Source organism: Ahaetulla prasina, chromosome 3 (genome assembly GCF_028640845.1).
Source record: "Ahaetulla prasina isolate Xishuangbanna chromosome 3, ASM2864084v1, whole genome shotgun sequence".
NCBI lineage: Eukaryota > Metazoa > Chordata > Lepidosauria > Squamata > Colubridae > Ahaetulla > Ahaetulla prasina.
The window spans coordinates 79,668,245-79,685,706 of record NC_080541.1 but is presented as its reverse complement, the minus strand read 5'-3'; the positions used below and the strand labels follow the sequence as shown (position 1 = coordinate 79,685,706).

At 37.6% G+C, this 17,462-nt stretch overlaps 2 protein-coding genes across 6 annotated transcripts in view; one reads left to right on the top strand and one right to left on the bottom strand.

The window, feature by feature from the left end:
* The first annotated feature begins 286 nt into the window (after positions 1-286).
* Positions 287-4,531, top strand: LOC131194434 (transmembrane protein 14C-like). The gene is made up of 5 exons (XM_058175423.1): positions 287-366; positions 1,287-1,363; positions 2,559-2,660; positions 3,759-3,846; positions 4,058-4,531. Exons 2-5 carry the CDS (start codon positions 1,288-1,290, stop codon positions 4,107-4,109), a joined length of 318 nt encoding a protein of 105 aa, XP_058031406.1. The 5' UTR covers positions 287-366; position 1,287; the 3' UTR covers positions 4,110-4,531.
* A 2,589-nt stretch (positions 4,532-7,120) lies between these two features.
* Positions 7,121-17,462, bottom strand: part of MAK (male germ cell associated kinase) — a 36,963-nt gene continuing 26,621 nt past the window's right edge. For 2 of the 5 annotated variants that reach the window (XM_058175421.1, XM_058175419.1), the window contains 2 exons: positions 12,992-13,117; positions 7,121-9,136 (listed from right to left, as the gene is read on the bottom strand). In XM_058175421.1, the coding sequence (XP_058031404.1) occupies positions 8,982-9,136; positions 12,992-13,117 (281 nt within the window). In that variant the 3' untranslated portion in view covers positions 7,121-8,981. Of the gene's footprint in view, positions 9,137-11,795; positions 11,889-12,991; positions 13,118-16,053; positions 16,129-17,462 lie in introns of all 5 variants that reach the window. The other 3 variants (XM_058175420.1, XM_058175416.1, XM_058175418.1) reach the window with 3 other exon arrangements.

The following is a 17,462-nucleotide window of genomic DNA, read 5'->3' as shown; positions in this document are numbered from 1 at the left end:
GTTGATTCGTGCAGTATACAGGTCCTCAGTGGAAGGCAGGATGGTAGCAATTATTTTTTCTGCAGTTCTAATTATCCTCTGAAGTCTGCGTTTTTCTTGTTGTGTATATATTTGTAATGCAATTATGTAACTTTTTCCAACCCAACAAGGCTGAAGCGGGGGAACCGAAAAGCTTGAGGGAAGCTCCGCTCCCAGCTCCGTTTGCCGTTTTTGACTCGGGGTTGGGAAATGTCGGGGGCGTTGCTGCTCGCCCTGCTCTGAGCCCGCCTCGACGCGACCTACCGCGAGAGGAGCCTGTGGGCGGGCATTGGGACGTCGGTTCTTTCGCTCCGCTTTTCGTTCCTGCACGCGCGACCTTTGCGGAAGGTTAGTCCGGACTCCCCTCCCTTCTCTCTTGCTTCAAATTGCTTTTTTAGCGGGAGGGAGACTGGAAATAAACGAGCTTGGTTTGGCGAACGAATTTGGGGGTGGCGACATCGACCCAGATTTGCTTGTTAAGGAGAAGCGGGGGGAGAATTTCAGGAGCAAAATCGGAAGTGTGTGTCTGTTTAGTTGCACAGGTAGCACGGGGACTTTCCGATGTGCACACTTTAAACACGCATCTAGCAAGTGCACGGATCTGGCAAAAAACGGTCAGGCGCAGAAATCATGCCCCTGGCAAAATTGGTCAGGCATAAAAAAGTGGTAGGGATTTTCTTCTTCTTCTCCAACTTGGAACACGCCTCCCACCGTTATCTGTGGACTTTCTGCCTTTCCCTGGCCTGATGGGAGGTTCCGCAAAACCCGTGTTTCTGCCTTCGGTGCTTCCTCCCCACCACCACCTCCCGCAGGTCTGAAATTCGAGTTTAAAATGTCGCGATGAAGCATGGTGTCTAGAGATGGGGTTTGTACAACCCATTCGGCTAAAACGTGTGTCCGATGCTCCGCGACCACAAGCCATGATTAATTTGCAAGATCAGTGGTCGAGACACGCGAACTAGGCTGGCATGCAGCTTGCCCAGACGACTAAAAAGAGCGTAGAAAGCTTTCTTGAGTCCCAACACATCTGGACTTGGGTCAGCTGCTTTTGAAGAACCGCGTGTCTTCCTTCTGGCTTGCTAAAGTTTTGTGGGAATTTACCTTTGTCCCGAGATTTGGTATCTTTTTTTTCCTCAACGGAAAGTGAACACCGTTTTTTCAGCATAGGTAAACATTGCTCCATCTTTTTTTAAAAAAATCTGTGATATGAAATATTTACAAGCGGTTCACCCGAAAAGATAATCTGAATTTTCATATTTATGTTATAGCATGAGTGTGGATTGGATTGGGTATGGTTATGCTGCGTTGGTTGCCACAGGTGGAGTAGCTGGCTATGTAAAAGCAGGTATAGTATCCCCCTTGTGTTTTCTACAGCTTTCATCTTCTGTCAGTTTGTTGGCACAATTAAAATGCAATTTTTATGTATTTGTCATGTTTATGTAGTCTATATTGGAAGTGGTGATCCTTTGAGAGCTGTATGCAATGAAATTTCATTTTAATTTACGCCGATTAGTGTACATTCAAACTGACAAGTTATTCTAAGTCTAAATGTATTTTGGAATGTCTTACTTCACTGCAGCTTAAGATGACAAAACTGATTACTAGATTTGTCATTTTGCCAAAAGCTTGGGGTGGATTTTAAAAGTATAAGTAGTGCATATATACTCCATTCTACCACAACCCAAGCCCTTCCTCAAGGTCTGGAACTTGTAAGAACAATGCAGCCCATAATTTCTATTTAAAATATCTTAATTCCCAACTGCCAGAATACTAGGATCCAGGACAAAATTCTTGGGCATGAATGAAAATAAACAAGATTACTATTCAAAGCTTGCCATCATAAAGAGAATTACACTTGTTGAAGATTTCTCCTTGCAATAGTTTTGTATGTGACGTTTTGTAAGCCCTGTGTAGCATTTCCCTTATTCCTGATGTGTCCCTCCCCCAAGACCTCTTTTCTCCAAAGGGATGGCTAACTTGTAGCTTTGATAAGGAAATTCCTTCCTTCACCGCCCTGAGTCCTTCGGGAGAAGGGCGGTATACAAATTAAAATATTATTATTATTATTATATTATTATTATTACCAGAACTTATCATGAGGCTTGCTGTAATTTGTGATGGACAAAACTCAAAGGCACTCTCTGCAGGAAGCTTTTATGACCTCTCCCATTAGAGCAGGGGTCAGCAACCTGCAGTTCTGGACTCTGTCACTCAAAATATCCATCACAACCGCCAATGTGCGACACCCACCGGCACGCTATTTATTGAGCTTTTCAACCCCCCAGTAGGCCAACCACAAATAAATCCAAGAAAAGTTTCAGAAGAACCACATATGCTAGGTTTGTGGCTGCTAAAGAAATAGTCGGGCATGGGAAGGATTTTATGGCTCCCAGTTTTCTATAGGAAATGGGTTGAAATGGCTCTTTTGAGTGTTTAAGGTTGCCGACCCCTGTACTAGAGTAAAGCTAGAAGAAACACAGCAGTTCATTGGGTTGACACATTTAATGTTTTAACCAAGTTTTGTTGTCTGCTTAAACTAGGCAGTGTCCCTTCCTTAACTGCTGGTCTCCTCTGTGGTGGGTTAGCAGGATTGGGTGCTTATCAGCAGTCAACGGATCCAAAGAATATTTGGCTTTCTCTGGGTAAGTATTTTTTTTTACAGTGCTATTCCACACACAGAGACATTTACATCAATGTATGTTTGTGTATGCACCTACACTTTATGATATTACCTTCAATACATGTATTCCTTTTGCCTTTAACCTGAGATTGTGTACTTGCAATCCAAGATTAAATTAATGGCAAAAACATAGAACCATGAAGTATTTAGCTATCTAACAATGTGTTCAAGTTTTCACCTGTGATGCGTCATCCTTCCTTATTCACCTTGTGGTTTATATGCATTTTAAGTCCATAGTTGCCCGTTTTGAATAAAATAAAATCTTTTCTGATGAAAAAAAAATAAGTTCTCACTTTATAAAGCATGCACTATTTCTACATTTATGCATATTTGCAACCAAACTTTTATATTGTATTCATACCAACTGTTTTCTTGGTATTCTTTTCCCACTTGGGTAATTTGAGGTTCAAATTACTTCTATCAAAGTAGCACAGGGAGTCCTCAACTTATAACAGTTCATTTAGTGACCGTTCAAAGTTACAATGGCACATTGTATGTGCTGTAACATACAGACTTATGACTGTTTTTCAGTTACAACTGTTGAAGCATCCCCATGATCATGTGATCAAAATTCAGATGCTTGGCAACTGGTTCATACTTATGACTGTTGCTGGGTCCCAAGGTCATGTAATCACCTTTTGCAACCTCCTGACAAGCAAAGTCAATGGGGAAGCCAGATTCACTTAACAACTGAATTACTATCTTAACTGTAGTGATTCACTTAACAACTGTGCCAAGCAAGATCGTAAAATGGGGCAAAACTCAGTTAACAAATGTTTCACTTAACAACAGAATTTTTGGGCTCAATTGTGATTGTAAGTCGAGGACTACCTGTAATTGCATAACTAAGAGACAGTAAAAATTCCAGATTCATGACTCTGAAAATAATGTATGAGGGCAGGAAGTAGCAAATTTCAGTGTGATCCATTTCCACATAAAATGGGGTTTCTTATAGTATCAACCCTTTCCTGACACCATGATTTTAATTGATGGCACAGTCTCCCTTAAATGTCATAATTAGAACACTTAATAATTTGCGTTGTCATTTTTTTCCCCCTAGCTGCATCGGGAACCCTGACTGTCCTGATGGGAATGAGATACTATAACTCTAGAAAATTTATGCCTGCAGGGTTAATTGCTGGTGCCAGGTACAATTCCTATTTTCCCATTGTTAATTGTAGGATTATTGTTTGGAAACAACAGAAAATTAAGAGAATATGGTGGGTTTTCTTTGGATAAACACAAGACATTGCCAAGAACATATTTAATGTGGAAGAATTTACTAGCAAAATTTACTGACGTGTTAATTTATTATTTAAACAGTGTATTAATGATGGATTTCTATTTTTATTTAAACAGTCTATTAATGGTAGGCAAACTTGGACTACAGATGATGGAAAAACCTCTTTAGCCATAATTGTGCAACAACAAGCAGAAAGAGGCCTACAGAGGACTGCCCTCGCAATGCCTGTTCAGAACAAAACTGAAGACACTATTAATGCTTTGTAAAATTTTACAGTTTGCAAAGTTTTTAAACTTCAAATTCTGCTCCGGTTTTGTAAAGAGTTAATCATTACAGAATTATAGTTTTCATATCTGTTTTCTCATCAATGCATTTCTTGTCACATCTCCAAACGTTTTATGATGATGAACATGAGAAATATGGTAAACAGTGCTGATGCCTTGTAGGAAATACAACTTAATTTTGTGTCATCATATTTCCAAGCTGAAACTCATCTCTCTGTATATCTGTATGTAAGGTGTTCCACTCAAAACAAAAAGTTTATAAATTTCCTTTACAATTGACTAAAAACGATTAAATGTCTAAAAGTCTTTTGAATAGTGAGACTTATTCCTAATTTTAAAGAAATGTGAATTCCAAAATTTTAAGCTGTAATCTTTTAGGGTTCAAGACTAATTAGGCTAATTTTATGTGTACCTGGAAACAAAAAGACTGATATTTTTAATCAACATTTCTCAATGAGTACCTGTTTTCAAATATATTACTAAATTAATTCTGAATGTAATGACCCATATACAACAGTCGTATCTGTACCCACAGATCTGATCATTCTTCACATTTTTGTACAATTGGAAGTGGATACAAACGTGCTTAGAGTAGTTCCATTGAAATAAAACAACCAAGTTAATCATTTTTAATAGTTTACTCCAATTATAAATAAATCAGAGTCCAACTTACTGCTTTTACAAAGCTTGAGAACATTTCACATGATAAGTCTTCATATGGCCAGATGAGTCTCTAAGAGAAATGGGCATCCCATTTGAAGTTACTGAATGCTATATATAAGGGGTGTCAAACCCTGGAAACAGCGAAGGACCGGCCAGCAGTGCCTCTGCCAATGAAAACTTGGGAGCTTGGGAGGGTTGCGTGTGACCCTCCTGGGCTTTGTTTTTGCTGGCAGAGACCTGAAGGAGGCTGTTGCAGCTGAAAACAGAGCCCGGAAGGACAATGGATTCCCCCGCCCCGCCCAGGCCATCACAGGTATCCCCAACACAAGTGACGTAGATCTAGCCACACCCAGGTAACACCCCCCCCCCCAGATCAAACACAATCCTGATGTGGCCCTCAATAAAATGGAGTTTTGACACCCCTGCGATATATGTTTAATGTTGGATTAGGCTTTCTGCACTTGGTCATTTTAATAACGTATATAAAATAAAAGCAATTATCAACAGGTCACTTCTGTTTCCCAATATTGAGAAAGTAATTGTTTGTTTTAAAAATGCAGACTCCTGCTTTTGTCATGTACCCAGGAAAAAAAAAAGAACTTTTGTACAAACCTTTCTCAGATTTTCAAGAGTAAGCACTCGAGTAATACAGGATTCATTGCTGTATGTCAGACGACATGATGATGTCCTCAGAAGTGTTTAAAATCATTTTTAAAACAGAATTCAGTATTACAGGTAGTCCTTAACTTACAACCATAATGGAGCCTGCTAATTTAGTTGTAAATTGTCATGATAAAATGGATTATTGTGTGATCAACCTGATCTTACCTTTTTTTCTTTCTTACAGCAATCATTAAGCAAATCCATTGTTAACTGTGGTGCATTTTCAAAAAATGGAAGTAAAAATCAATTTTTGACAAAATTGTAGTCACGTAACTGTGGTAAAGCTACATATAAAGCCATAAATGTGGGGCTGGTTGCCAAATACCCAAACTGCAGTCATGGGGTTGCGGGAAGGACAGCCTTCAGAACCAGGTCAGAAGTAGTTTTTGTGGGAGTCTGTTGTAACTTTGAATGGGCGCTAAGTGACCGATAAGTTGAGGACTACCTGTACTGTATTTTGATATACTGATAATTATTGGATAAGAGCAAGAGCATGGATTAACTTAAGCACAAGCAAGGCCTTCTTTCTCAGTACAGAATTCCATCTCTTATTTAAGGAAAAAAGCCTCAGTTCAGCAAAAGCGAATGTTGAGCATATTTGGAGAAAACACTCATGTTTTAATAAAATAATGCAAAAAAAAAAAAGAATAACAACAGAGTTCTTTGCCAAACTATCCTGTAGTAATTTCTTCCCTTTTACTTCACCAATTTAAACTATTTTAGGTCAATATATGCAAAGGGGTATAAGACATCAGAATTAATTAACATGCCTATAATACACCCTAGTTAGCTCTATTTTTCAAGAGTATATAAAAAGACCAGATAGTGCAGAAGGCAGAAAATTAAGCTGATCATCACGTAATGATACCAGGATTACTCTTGGGTGTACTGAAATATGCACAGCTTAATTATTTTCCAGGTGCCATTCAAAGGGCATTTTTAATTTCTTAAACCTAATATGTTTTAGACTTGATAACCTAAGAGATTACCTCTCTCTGGGCCTTAAAGATCAGCAAAGAAGACCTCATAAAATGTCTGACTAAAATCCATTCATCAGGCACCTAAGACAGGCTATTCCAGGCTTTGAAACATTGCAGATTTTACACCCCCCCCCCCCCCCCGCTTATGAGGAAAGAATCAAGATTTTCCTCTTCAATTAGCCTTTTGAGATGACTGGAGATTATTTGCATAAACATATTTTATATGAATAAATAGTTTGGGGTTTTATTTATTTAGCCTACCAATCATCTTCAAAATACCAGAAAATCAGGATGTACAAACAAATAACTATTAAGCTATAAATACATCACTTTTTTTGATGGAAGACTTCTATAATATGTTGTGTTCCTGAGAAGTTCACTTTATTATAAAACAAATGATTTTCAGTTGAAAACCAGCCCAGTTGCAAAGGCAACTTTGTGGTGATTTTTTTTAAGGTAGATTCCTTTAAGACAGCATTTCTAACACAGTGAATTATGTAAGTTTGGAGAGATTGAAATAAGTCATTTTAATATTACTGCTATTCTGTATTGGGATAAAATATTGCACACGTAACAGCAACTTTAAAAATTATTCAGTAATTGGCCTTTATATTATTAATTCAAGGTTTCATTATGTAAATACACTTAGCAGCAAATCCTTCTGAAATTGAGACAGCATATTTACGTGCATTCTACCTTAAGTCTTAATTCAAATCAAATATGTCCTCTGCAACAATAGTGTACAATTTTTAAAAATAAAATACATACAAAATAATTTTCAGTATGCAAATAACATTTTACAATTGAATAATAATATATAATATGTGCTATTTTAACAAGTCTAGATTGTCAATTTCAATATAACAAATATATTTAGCATTTGGAAAAGCATAGTTTTAAGAGTGACTTCTGTTAGAGAAAGCAAGAGTTCTTATATATTAAAGAAATCACTAAAAACATGAACTTGAAATATCACATACATTTTGGGCCATCGTGTACTTATGACATTCAAAATATGTCTTTAGGCCAGATAATGCTATCAATGCTATTCTACAGAATTAGGTTTGAAGAATAAATTCTGGCAGTTATTACCAGATTTTAAGCAATTCCTTTAGGAATTAAAAGAGAATTCTGGAGTTATTCAGCTCTGGTTACCAAGTGAAGGCACTACAGTTAAGTTGACTAATTCTGTGATCAAATTCAACTAAAAAAATTAAGAGAAAAAGCAAAGTTACAAAGTTACTCAGACCAGGAAATTATTTCTGAAATACTGCCAGAATGCCTTCTTAGAGAGTCAGAAGTAATAATTATTTAAATGCTTATTTTTGGTTAAATAATGCTATCTGGCATTCTTCCCAGGGAAGGAGCCTTCCTGAATTATCATTCACTCATTTCCCAGTTGCAAGGCCAAATCTGCATATAGTGCCCTAGAAAATTTTCACCTCAAGCAAATGGCTCCACAGATGCATTAAGTTTCTATTTTCCAAACATTTCTGCAAATAAAAGTTTCCCTCTCAACAGTAACAGTTGATATATGTATATAACTATATCTATGCAATATAGGATAGCCTGTAAACTCTTGGAATCGGGACCAATGCATAGCACAGATGATTTATCTTTCTTCCCGCCTAGAAGTTCCATAGTCATAACCAGAGACAAGTTGTTCACAGATCAAAGGAAAATGGTTTAACACCTTCATGTGTACATTCACAGGAATCATACACAAGAGTAATCCTATTCCTGCAAAATCTAAAATAGAACTGAACCTTAGGGGTACACCACTTTTTTACAATACTAGTAATAGTTGGCTCAGTGACTATGTCTTCATTCTCTGCAATTTAATAAATAAAGATATAAATCAACCAATTAAGGTATAAGTCAACCCAAATCAAAGGCAAATTAATTCAGCTTTAGTTTCTCTGATGATAGTTGGGCAATACAGTAGAAAAGTCATCTCTTACTAATTTTTTGCTTTTATTGCTCAACTCAGTGTTACAGAAGTACCATATCTTGAAAGTCACTCTTTATTTTTATAATTATTGCCCTATTTAAATTAGCCATGATTGTCCAATGGCTAATATCTTTTACATGCCTTCGTATTTTTGACAGTTTTTCAGAAGAAATGATCAAAGGGATTGCAAAGCAATTTCTGTTCATTTCAGTAAGAATACACAAATTTTTAGTTTTGGCAAGGTAACTTTACAGAGACTACCTCGTAATGTAAGCAAAACAAAAAAGGCTGCCTCAGAGGCACTATTTTTGAAGAATATTTTCTAAATAAATGTATTTATTTTCTATATTTTCCCCTTAAGAGATAATAAACTACAGGCTCTCATATGTTTCCAGAATTGTTATTCTATTAGTAGCAATATGCTTTAAAGTGTCCCGGAGGCAAAGAAATAAAGGATATCAATAGTCATGGTATGCAAATGTGAGGCAGGAAAGTACTTCTACCGATGCCCTCCATACTTGGCTACCCAGTCAGTTCTTCCATGCACAGGTTGCGCTGGTGGTGGGTGAGTTAAAATGTTCATGCCTTTTGTGGCGGGGCTGTAAGTGGGCCCTGGCAATTGGGCACGAGAAGCTTTGGTTTTCCAAGCATATTCTGAAAACAAAATCACAAAACCGATACAAGCAAATCCACTTGACTATAGATCCTGCTAATACTTATTTCCCTCTTAAACAGAATCGAGCTAAAATTCAAAGCATATACTTTTAAGTAAGGATCTTTATACAATATATAAAACTATGCTATGTTCCAAAAAGGTTAGAACATAATGATAAGAAAGGAAAAGAAATACATTAATTGTTGAAGAATGCTATTGTTTCTAGTCACAGTAAGCCTTTGTTACTATAGAGATAATAGATTATGGAGCTCAGAAAGACAGCCAAACAGAAATAGACTGACAACGGATAAAGAAAGTGTCCAAAGCAGCTCTGATTCTATATACTAAGCAGTGGCAGAAAGTTCAGAAATAACAGCATGATCAGGAATTAAATATATAATATGCTTTCAAATATAGATGTGTGACAGAAAAAGTGGTAAAAGTCATCTATTAATCACTCAGATGTCCAGGAACTACTTATATGTATGAACAAAGAGTTTGACTTGTATTCTGATTGCATTTGTGAAAACCAGCCTTAAGAATTCATTTTCTGGGAGACGACTTCCGGTATCCAGTGGCAACGGACGTCTGGAAGGCTTCTCCTGCCTCCAGCGCCCGAATCCGGCCGCCGCCGAGGCCCTCAGGGGCCAGGTGTTCCGAAAAGGACACCTGCCGCACGGACGGCTCGCCAGGGGTCTCCCAGCCGACATACAGGACTGTGGGGACCGATGCTGGCGCGTCCTAGGCTTGGCGGGGTTTGGAGGCCACAGGCCGCGGCCATTATTTTGGTCGTCGCCTGGGCCGCTGTGCCCAGTGACACCGGGGCATTGGATTTATAACTGCAGCAGCCTGGTGGTGAACAGGGCACGGAGAAGAATTGAGGAGGAGAAGGGAAGGGAATATCGGTAAATGTGAGTGGAGTGCTCCGGAGTGCGGGGGGGTTTTTTCTCCCCTGCGGTTGGAAGGAGCACGAGTCATTCTGGAGAGAGGAGAACTTAAAATAAGAAGATTACCGGTTTTGTGGAGCTCTGGAGAGAAGAGGTGATGGAGAAATTTAGGAGGGAAGGTTTGAGGCCCCCCCTCCTTCTGGGGAACAGTGGTGGCGTCCAGCTTCCGCCTTCACTATGAGAATTTTGATGACATCACTTCCCTTCGGCTTCCTGGTTGACTAACTGTACTCTGGACTCGTTGCTCCTGTGAGTGCCCCCTGGTGGATCCGGAGGAAATTACAAGGATACTGTGCCTGCCTGAGGATTTTGTATTTTTTTTTTCCTTAATGGCAAAAGGTCAGAGACCAACTGCTGGAGAGATGGAGAGAATTTTGGAAAAGTTATCTAATATGGACAAGAAATTGGATGAAATAAGAGCAGAAATTGTGACTATCCAAAAGGATTTAAAGGATACTCAACAAGTTCCAGCAGAAAACAAGCAGAAAGTGGAAGGTTTGGAGGGCGAGATGCGGGCAGTGCAGAAAAGAGAGGAGACGACAGGCAATGCTGTGCTTGGACTACAGATGGATAAAATGTCTTATTTCCTTAGGTTTCAAAATTTGGAAGAAGTGGACCAAGAAGACTTGAGAGATGTTGTGACTAAATTGTTGGGAGAATTTCTTGGGAGAGGTGTTGATTTCATGAATTGGGATGTGGATCGAGTTTATAGAGTTAATTGCAATATGCACGCACGCATGCAGTTCCCAGAGAGGTTCATGTCAAATTTGTGAGAAGAGAGACGAGAGATGAAATTTTAGAAAACATAGGAGTGGGGCACTGATTTACAGGGGCAGGGAGATAGCCATTCTGAGGCAGATTCCCAGACAGGTACGTGAAAAAAGAAAGAAATATTATTTTTTGTCAAGCAAATTGTACCAGAAGGGAGTGGGCTTCAGATGGCTGATGCCAGAGGGATTGATGATTTTCCGGGAGGGCATTACGAAAAAATCAGTACAATTATGGAGGCTACGGCCTATGTGGAGGAACACAAAGCCTCCTGGAATCAGATGACCCAGGAATTGAAGAAGGGAGGTTATAGATCATGGGAGGAAGCGGCTGCCGCTGTTGCGGCCCTGGAGTTGGGTCAGGCTGAACCCAGAGTTCTGAGATCCAAAACTAGGAAGTGATAAAGATATTTGGGATTGTGTTGGTTTTCCTTACTCTCTTTTGTACGATATTCTGTTTATTCTTGACTCTTCTTTATTACGTATTTAAAATTTGTAAACTTAGCTACTTCGTGTCACCTGCTTGCCATATGGCTGTTGTATGTGTTAAAAAATTTGAGTAAAATTCTTATTTTAGATAAGAAAAATGAAAATTTACCATACCTGAAATGTATTTGTATAAACCTTTTTTGACTAATAAAAACTTTTTGAATATAAAAAAAGAATTCATTTTCTATTTCAAAATGATGATCATTAGTACACCATGGAGATTATTGAAGTGCTGAGCCACTGTGTTTATTTTATGAATTCAACAGTAGAGAAATGGGTGTTCTTTGCATATAACATCAGTTGACTAATTCACTTGGAATGGGGGAATTAAGTTCTATTAAGTTTCCCTCAATGGGCATAGTAAACTTAATGTGTTTTTTCCAATTTACCAAAGACCAAGCAGAGTAAAAAAGTCAGGTCTTGTCATCTCATATTGCTGTTCCAAGGTTCCCTACCTCAATACTGCTCTGCCTACACCCTGGGTCCATGTTCTCTTGCTAAAAATCCACTTCCACAGCCCTTATATCCAGGTGGAGGTAACGAGCCACCTGCAACAGCGAGTCAGTAAAAGACAGGTTTTCTAACAAAATTGTCACTTTCTAAAACATGGGGTTTCAGCTTGGGTTTTGCCCTGCATCTTATTCCCTTTGACATTTAAGCTTTTTTCAAGATAAAAAATTCCAATTAAATTTATACTATCCTAAACAGAAGAACATAAAAATAGTTTAGGGATGAAATGGTGTAGGCACTACAACAAATCGGTAAGACTATAGTGAGAATTCCAGTCTTGTTCATTGACTCTAACTGCACTGCTATGTCTACCCATTAAATAAGGGTCAATTAATTGTCATGCAACTCTAAATGAAATATTGTATTATTCATGAATTATAGAGTAACAAATTACTAAAACACAACTTAATACAATGCAATGTATGCCTGCTATATTAACATTTGGAATATATTTAAGAGGGAGCATTGGAAATATTATGGAATTTGCCAGTAGCAAAAGAAATGATTACTATATTTATCTGAAAGAAAGATGAGCCCTCCCAATGAAGAGCAGTCAGGAAAAAAATCTTACAACACAGACAAAAGTTATACAATGTCCACTTTCCACATCTTGTTAATCCTAGCTAAAATCCATCCTTAATATTCTCCTTCCTGAATAAATGCATGCATGTAACATGTATGTGTTTAGCAAATTTATTGCTAAATTTGTGCATTTTTATTTCCTAAGGGGCTAAAATAAAACTGAGCTCCAAACTTAACAAAATAGGCCTGTTTATGGTGCTCATCTTTTCCCATATGGTTCCCAGCCAGCAGAAATTTGTTCACAAATGTATTTTAATTGGATGCTAAAAACAGGTCAAAATGATGGTTTTTCCCCCTATGGATTTGGAAAGAAACAAATTTTGTTCTGGAAAGGGAAGGTTAATTAAATTTTGGATGATGATGAGGACAATGATTGATAGGAGTCTCCAATTAAATCTTGTTTAATATAAATTTAATTTATATATTATATCCCGAGTATAACTTAGCAAATCTACCTACCTAGGCACCAACCCAAATCCTTTTTAAAAAGCACAACAGATGAATTAAACCTATATAACTTCATTTATTTCAGCACAATGTAAGTAAGATCATTTCATACCTGTAACTGATGGACCAAGAGGTGCCAACTGTATCCTCTGACCTGCTGAACCAACCTCTTTTTTGTGAAATGAAGGGATATATCCTCCAGGAGCATTGTAAGCAGCACCAATAAAGCCAGCATTTCCTACAGTTTGATAAACAAAATTAAAATTCAGGAGGGGGGCTAGACAGCAAAAACATCCTTACAAATATCTTGAGTAAACGAGTAAATCAATCAATCAATATTGTAGTGCTATTCATAAAGAGGAATCTTTATTGTATCTTTACTCATATATAACTAATTTTATTGTGTAAGACATGATATACACATTGTGTAATATATAATTTTCTCAAAGCTTTACAACAAGAAGGCATGTGCAGATTATTATTTTTGCATGGAGATGGTCTCCCAGTTTCTAGACTGGTGCCTAAGCACTAGACCTAACTGGCCCTCAAAACCTTAAACTATTATCAAAAAAGATGGAATATCAACCAATCAATGAAATAAGGAAAAGTCCATCATAAAACATAAGGTTCAAAATTCTTCACCTGGAGTTAAGTTTTCCTCCTACCATAGGTGGAACATAGAAAGCCAATTATAAAATAGTTTTTAAAAATTCTACCTCCATTTTGTTAGTGTTGGCTCCAGGGATGAAATCCAGAAGGTTCTGACAGGTTCTGGAGAACCAGTAGCAGAAATTTTGAATAGTTTGGAGAACTGGCAAATACCATCTCTGGCTGGCCCCAGAGTGGGGCGGAAATGGAGATTTTGCAATATCCTTCCCCCAGGAGTGGGGAGAGAATGGGGATTTTGCAGTATCTTTCCTCTGGACTGGGGTGGGAATGGAGATTTTGCAGTATCCTTCCCCTGCCACACCCACCAAGCCACGCCCACAGAACCGGTAGTAAAAAAAATTGGATTTCACCCCTGGTTGGCTCCCATTACCACATTTTACCAAACATTGTTAATCTATGAAAATAAGCTTTTGGCAGAGTCCTGCAAACAGGATTTTTGCTGTGCTAATCTAATCAAACTGATTTAATAATATACAGGTAGTCCTTGACTAGCACCATTTGTTTAGTGACCGTTTGAAATTATGACGAAACTGAAAAAAGTCCAGTCCTCACATTTATGATGGCCTTCACACTTACGACTTTTGTACCACCCCTATGGTCACATGATCACAATTCAGATGCTTGCAACCAGCTTGCATTTACAACTGATTATAGTACCTTGCGATCACAATTTGCAACCTTCCCAGCTGGCTTCCAACAAGGTAAATCAATGGGGAAAGCAAAATTTTGCCTAATGATTGTGTTAACTTAAAAACCATGGTGATTTGTTTAATGCAACAAAAAAATTATTATAACCTTGGGCATGACTCATTTAATAACCACCTCAGGTGTGGAAGTTCTGGAAGTTCCAATTGTGGTCGTAAGTCGAGCACTACGTATATTCTTAAAATGCATTCCATAAACAACAGTAACAGAATAAGATGATAGAATTAACAATTTTGGATTAGCAATCTGTGACAACAGAAACAGATATAAAGTGCAAATAAGCATTTTTTTGTATTTTGGAGGTATTCCTCAAGGGTACAAGATAGCTACTTTTTCATAAATTATACAGAACAATGGTGAAATAGATAAAGTAAAAAATCTTTATTGCTGTATATATAATACACAAATCAACAAAGTAGTTTTTATTTTTTGTTTGTAAATTTTTTCTGTATTAGGAAACTAAAGAGCTAACCATTCTAATAGTTCAAAATGACTGTTAGGAGATGCAGATTAAGACAAATATGTTATTTATATACTGATCGGATTTAAGTAGAAGTTGAACAAATAGAAGAAAGATAATGAGGTTGAGTGATTGCTCAAGCAAAAATCAATACAGGGATCTTAAAAAGACAAACTCATGTTAGGGACGATCTAAAATTGTCTGGCTGTTCTTACAGTCATTTCTGTAATTATTTTACACAAAAACAATATATGATAGAGACATCTGGAAAATTGGATACCACACATGGTATTTGCTGGTACAGGTTTCTTTACAAATAACAGCATGATAGCAAGAACTCTTATAGACACAATACATAAAAATACACGAACATTATGTGTGACACCATTTCAATAGCAATGTTTTTGGCAAACAGAATGGTGAGTATATTATTTTGCATTCATTAACTAGTATACGGAAATTTGCATAAACATACTAATCTCTTCCATCTTTGTGTGTTTACTCTTCTATTTTCTAGATTTAGAGAAGGAAGATTGTAAGAATATGGATATTACAACAATAGACTAGAAAGTATCAGGCATTATAAAGAAACAAATTATTACTATCGTTTTTCCCCAAAAATAAGACCCTGTCTTATATTTTTTTGAACCCTGAAATAAGCGCTTGGCCTTATTGCCATGTGCTCAAAAGCCCAATTGGGCTTATTATCAGGGGATGCCTTATTTTAGGGGAAACAGGAGATATCAAATGGTGTGAAATCATGTATCCATAGTTTTTGGGTAGCATACAATAAAAAAAGTAACTAAAAGGCTTCTTATGACTTGCCAGCCAATAAAGTCTATCAACTACATCCCTTGATCAAGAAATATTTCAAATACAGGTAGTCCTTGTCTTATGACCACAACTGATCCACTGCACCATTCACAAGTTCTATGCAATTCATCATTCAAAGTCACAAACGTTACTGAAATGTAGCAGCCCACGTGAAAGCAGAAATGACATTCCATTCCAAGAACTAAAATTCTCCATAATTAAAACATATTGCAGATATTCAGGAAATGAACACCTGAGTTTTTATCAAATCACAACAATAACAACTCTACCTGATGTATTGTACTTGATGCAAAACAGTACAATTAAAATATCATAATGCTTATGTAAAAGAAATCTTTTTTCACAAGGAAGATTTTCTATGTACATAAAACTGCTAAACTGAAGGAACGTTAAAAGTATTACAGATTTTATAACCTACTGAGAAGTTAATTGTAATTATGCTTAATTAAAAACAGAACAAATCTGAAAGGAAATAAATCATGTTACATGTAATTGCCATTCATTACCTTTGAGATCCTCTAATTTTTCATTCACTCTTTCTTTGCATGAGAGTTTTTCAATTGGTTTAATTAAGTTTTCTTCTTCAGAGAAGGCAATAAGGCAGGCAAAAGAAAAGGATGAAAATAAATGCTTTAGAAAAATAGAAAAACTGGATGAAATGAATGGAAGAAATAATAAGAGTAAGAAATAATAAAAGGGAACAAATCTGAAAATAAAGTGTGAACAAGCTCTGCAAGTTAGTAGTTTCCTACCTACAGACAAGATCAATTTTAAAAACAGCAAGCCTAGACCCATATTTTATTATAATTCCAAATAAGATGCATGCATTTTAGATTAGTAGAAATGGAAATTTATTATGAGAAGGTATTACTTTTAATAATCCACAAAAAGATTATTATAGAATTTTGAAATTGGTTTATGATTCAAAAAGAGTGCTTCAAGATTTTGGAGGAATGTGAACACAGAACCTGTCCACATCTCATTAAAGAAGCATTATCAAAGTCCAGGATCACGCAATGGTTGCAGAGAAGCTTCTGATACAGTTGTGTGATCCTGGAAGCGACTTGCTTAAATGACTAAGGGGCAGGTGCTCTGTTCACATTATTTGCTGCTCTGAAGCACCTTTCCTAAGTCAGATCAAAAACTGAGATGGGCAACTGTATAAATAAATAGCCCTATCACAATATATAATTTACCCCAAGAGTTCTGTATGACTCCCAAATTCTTGATATAACCAGATTTTAATGTTATGCAAAGACTATGAATTCAGTTTTTGTACTGTACAATTTTTGAATGCAGAATTCTTCCAGCCTTAGTCTTTCGTTTTAAATCATCCACAAATGGATGGCCTCATCTTAGCCCCCATGGGCATTCATAAAAAATTAAAAATATTAGGTGGTACTATCCAATATTTCATTTCGAACATTCCTGGCCTTTGGGGAATGAAGGGAAAGAAATGAGAACAGGTAAACAGGTAAACCTGTCAACACCGGTCGCAGACGGTGTTGACAGGGGGGCAGAGGTCGACCCCGAGGCGCCTCACTTGTGGGGTGCCGCAGGGGTCGATCCTCTCGCCCCTTCTGTTCAACATCTATATGAAGCTGTTGGGTGGCGAGTTATTGGCCCCAAAGGATAGGGTGCGCAACTTAGGTGTCCTCCTGGATGAACGGCTGTTGTTTGAAGATCATTTGACGGCCATCTCCAGGAGGGCCTTCCACCAACCACCAACCGCCTGGTTCGGCAGTTGCGCCCCTTCCTTGATCGGGATGCCTTGTGCACAGTCACTCATGCGCTCGTTACCTCTCGCTTGGATTATTGTAATGCTCTCTACATGGGGCTCCCCTTGAGGTGCACTCGGAGGCTTCAGTTAGTCCAGAATGCAGCTGCGCGGGTGATAGAGGGAGCTTCGCGTAGC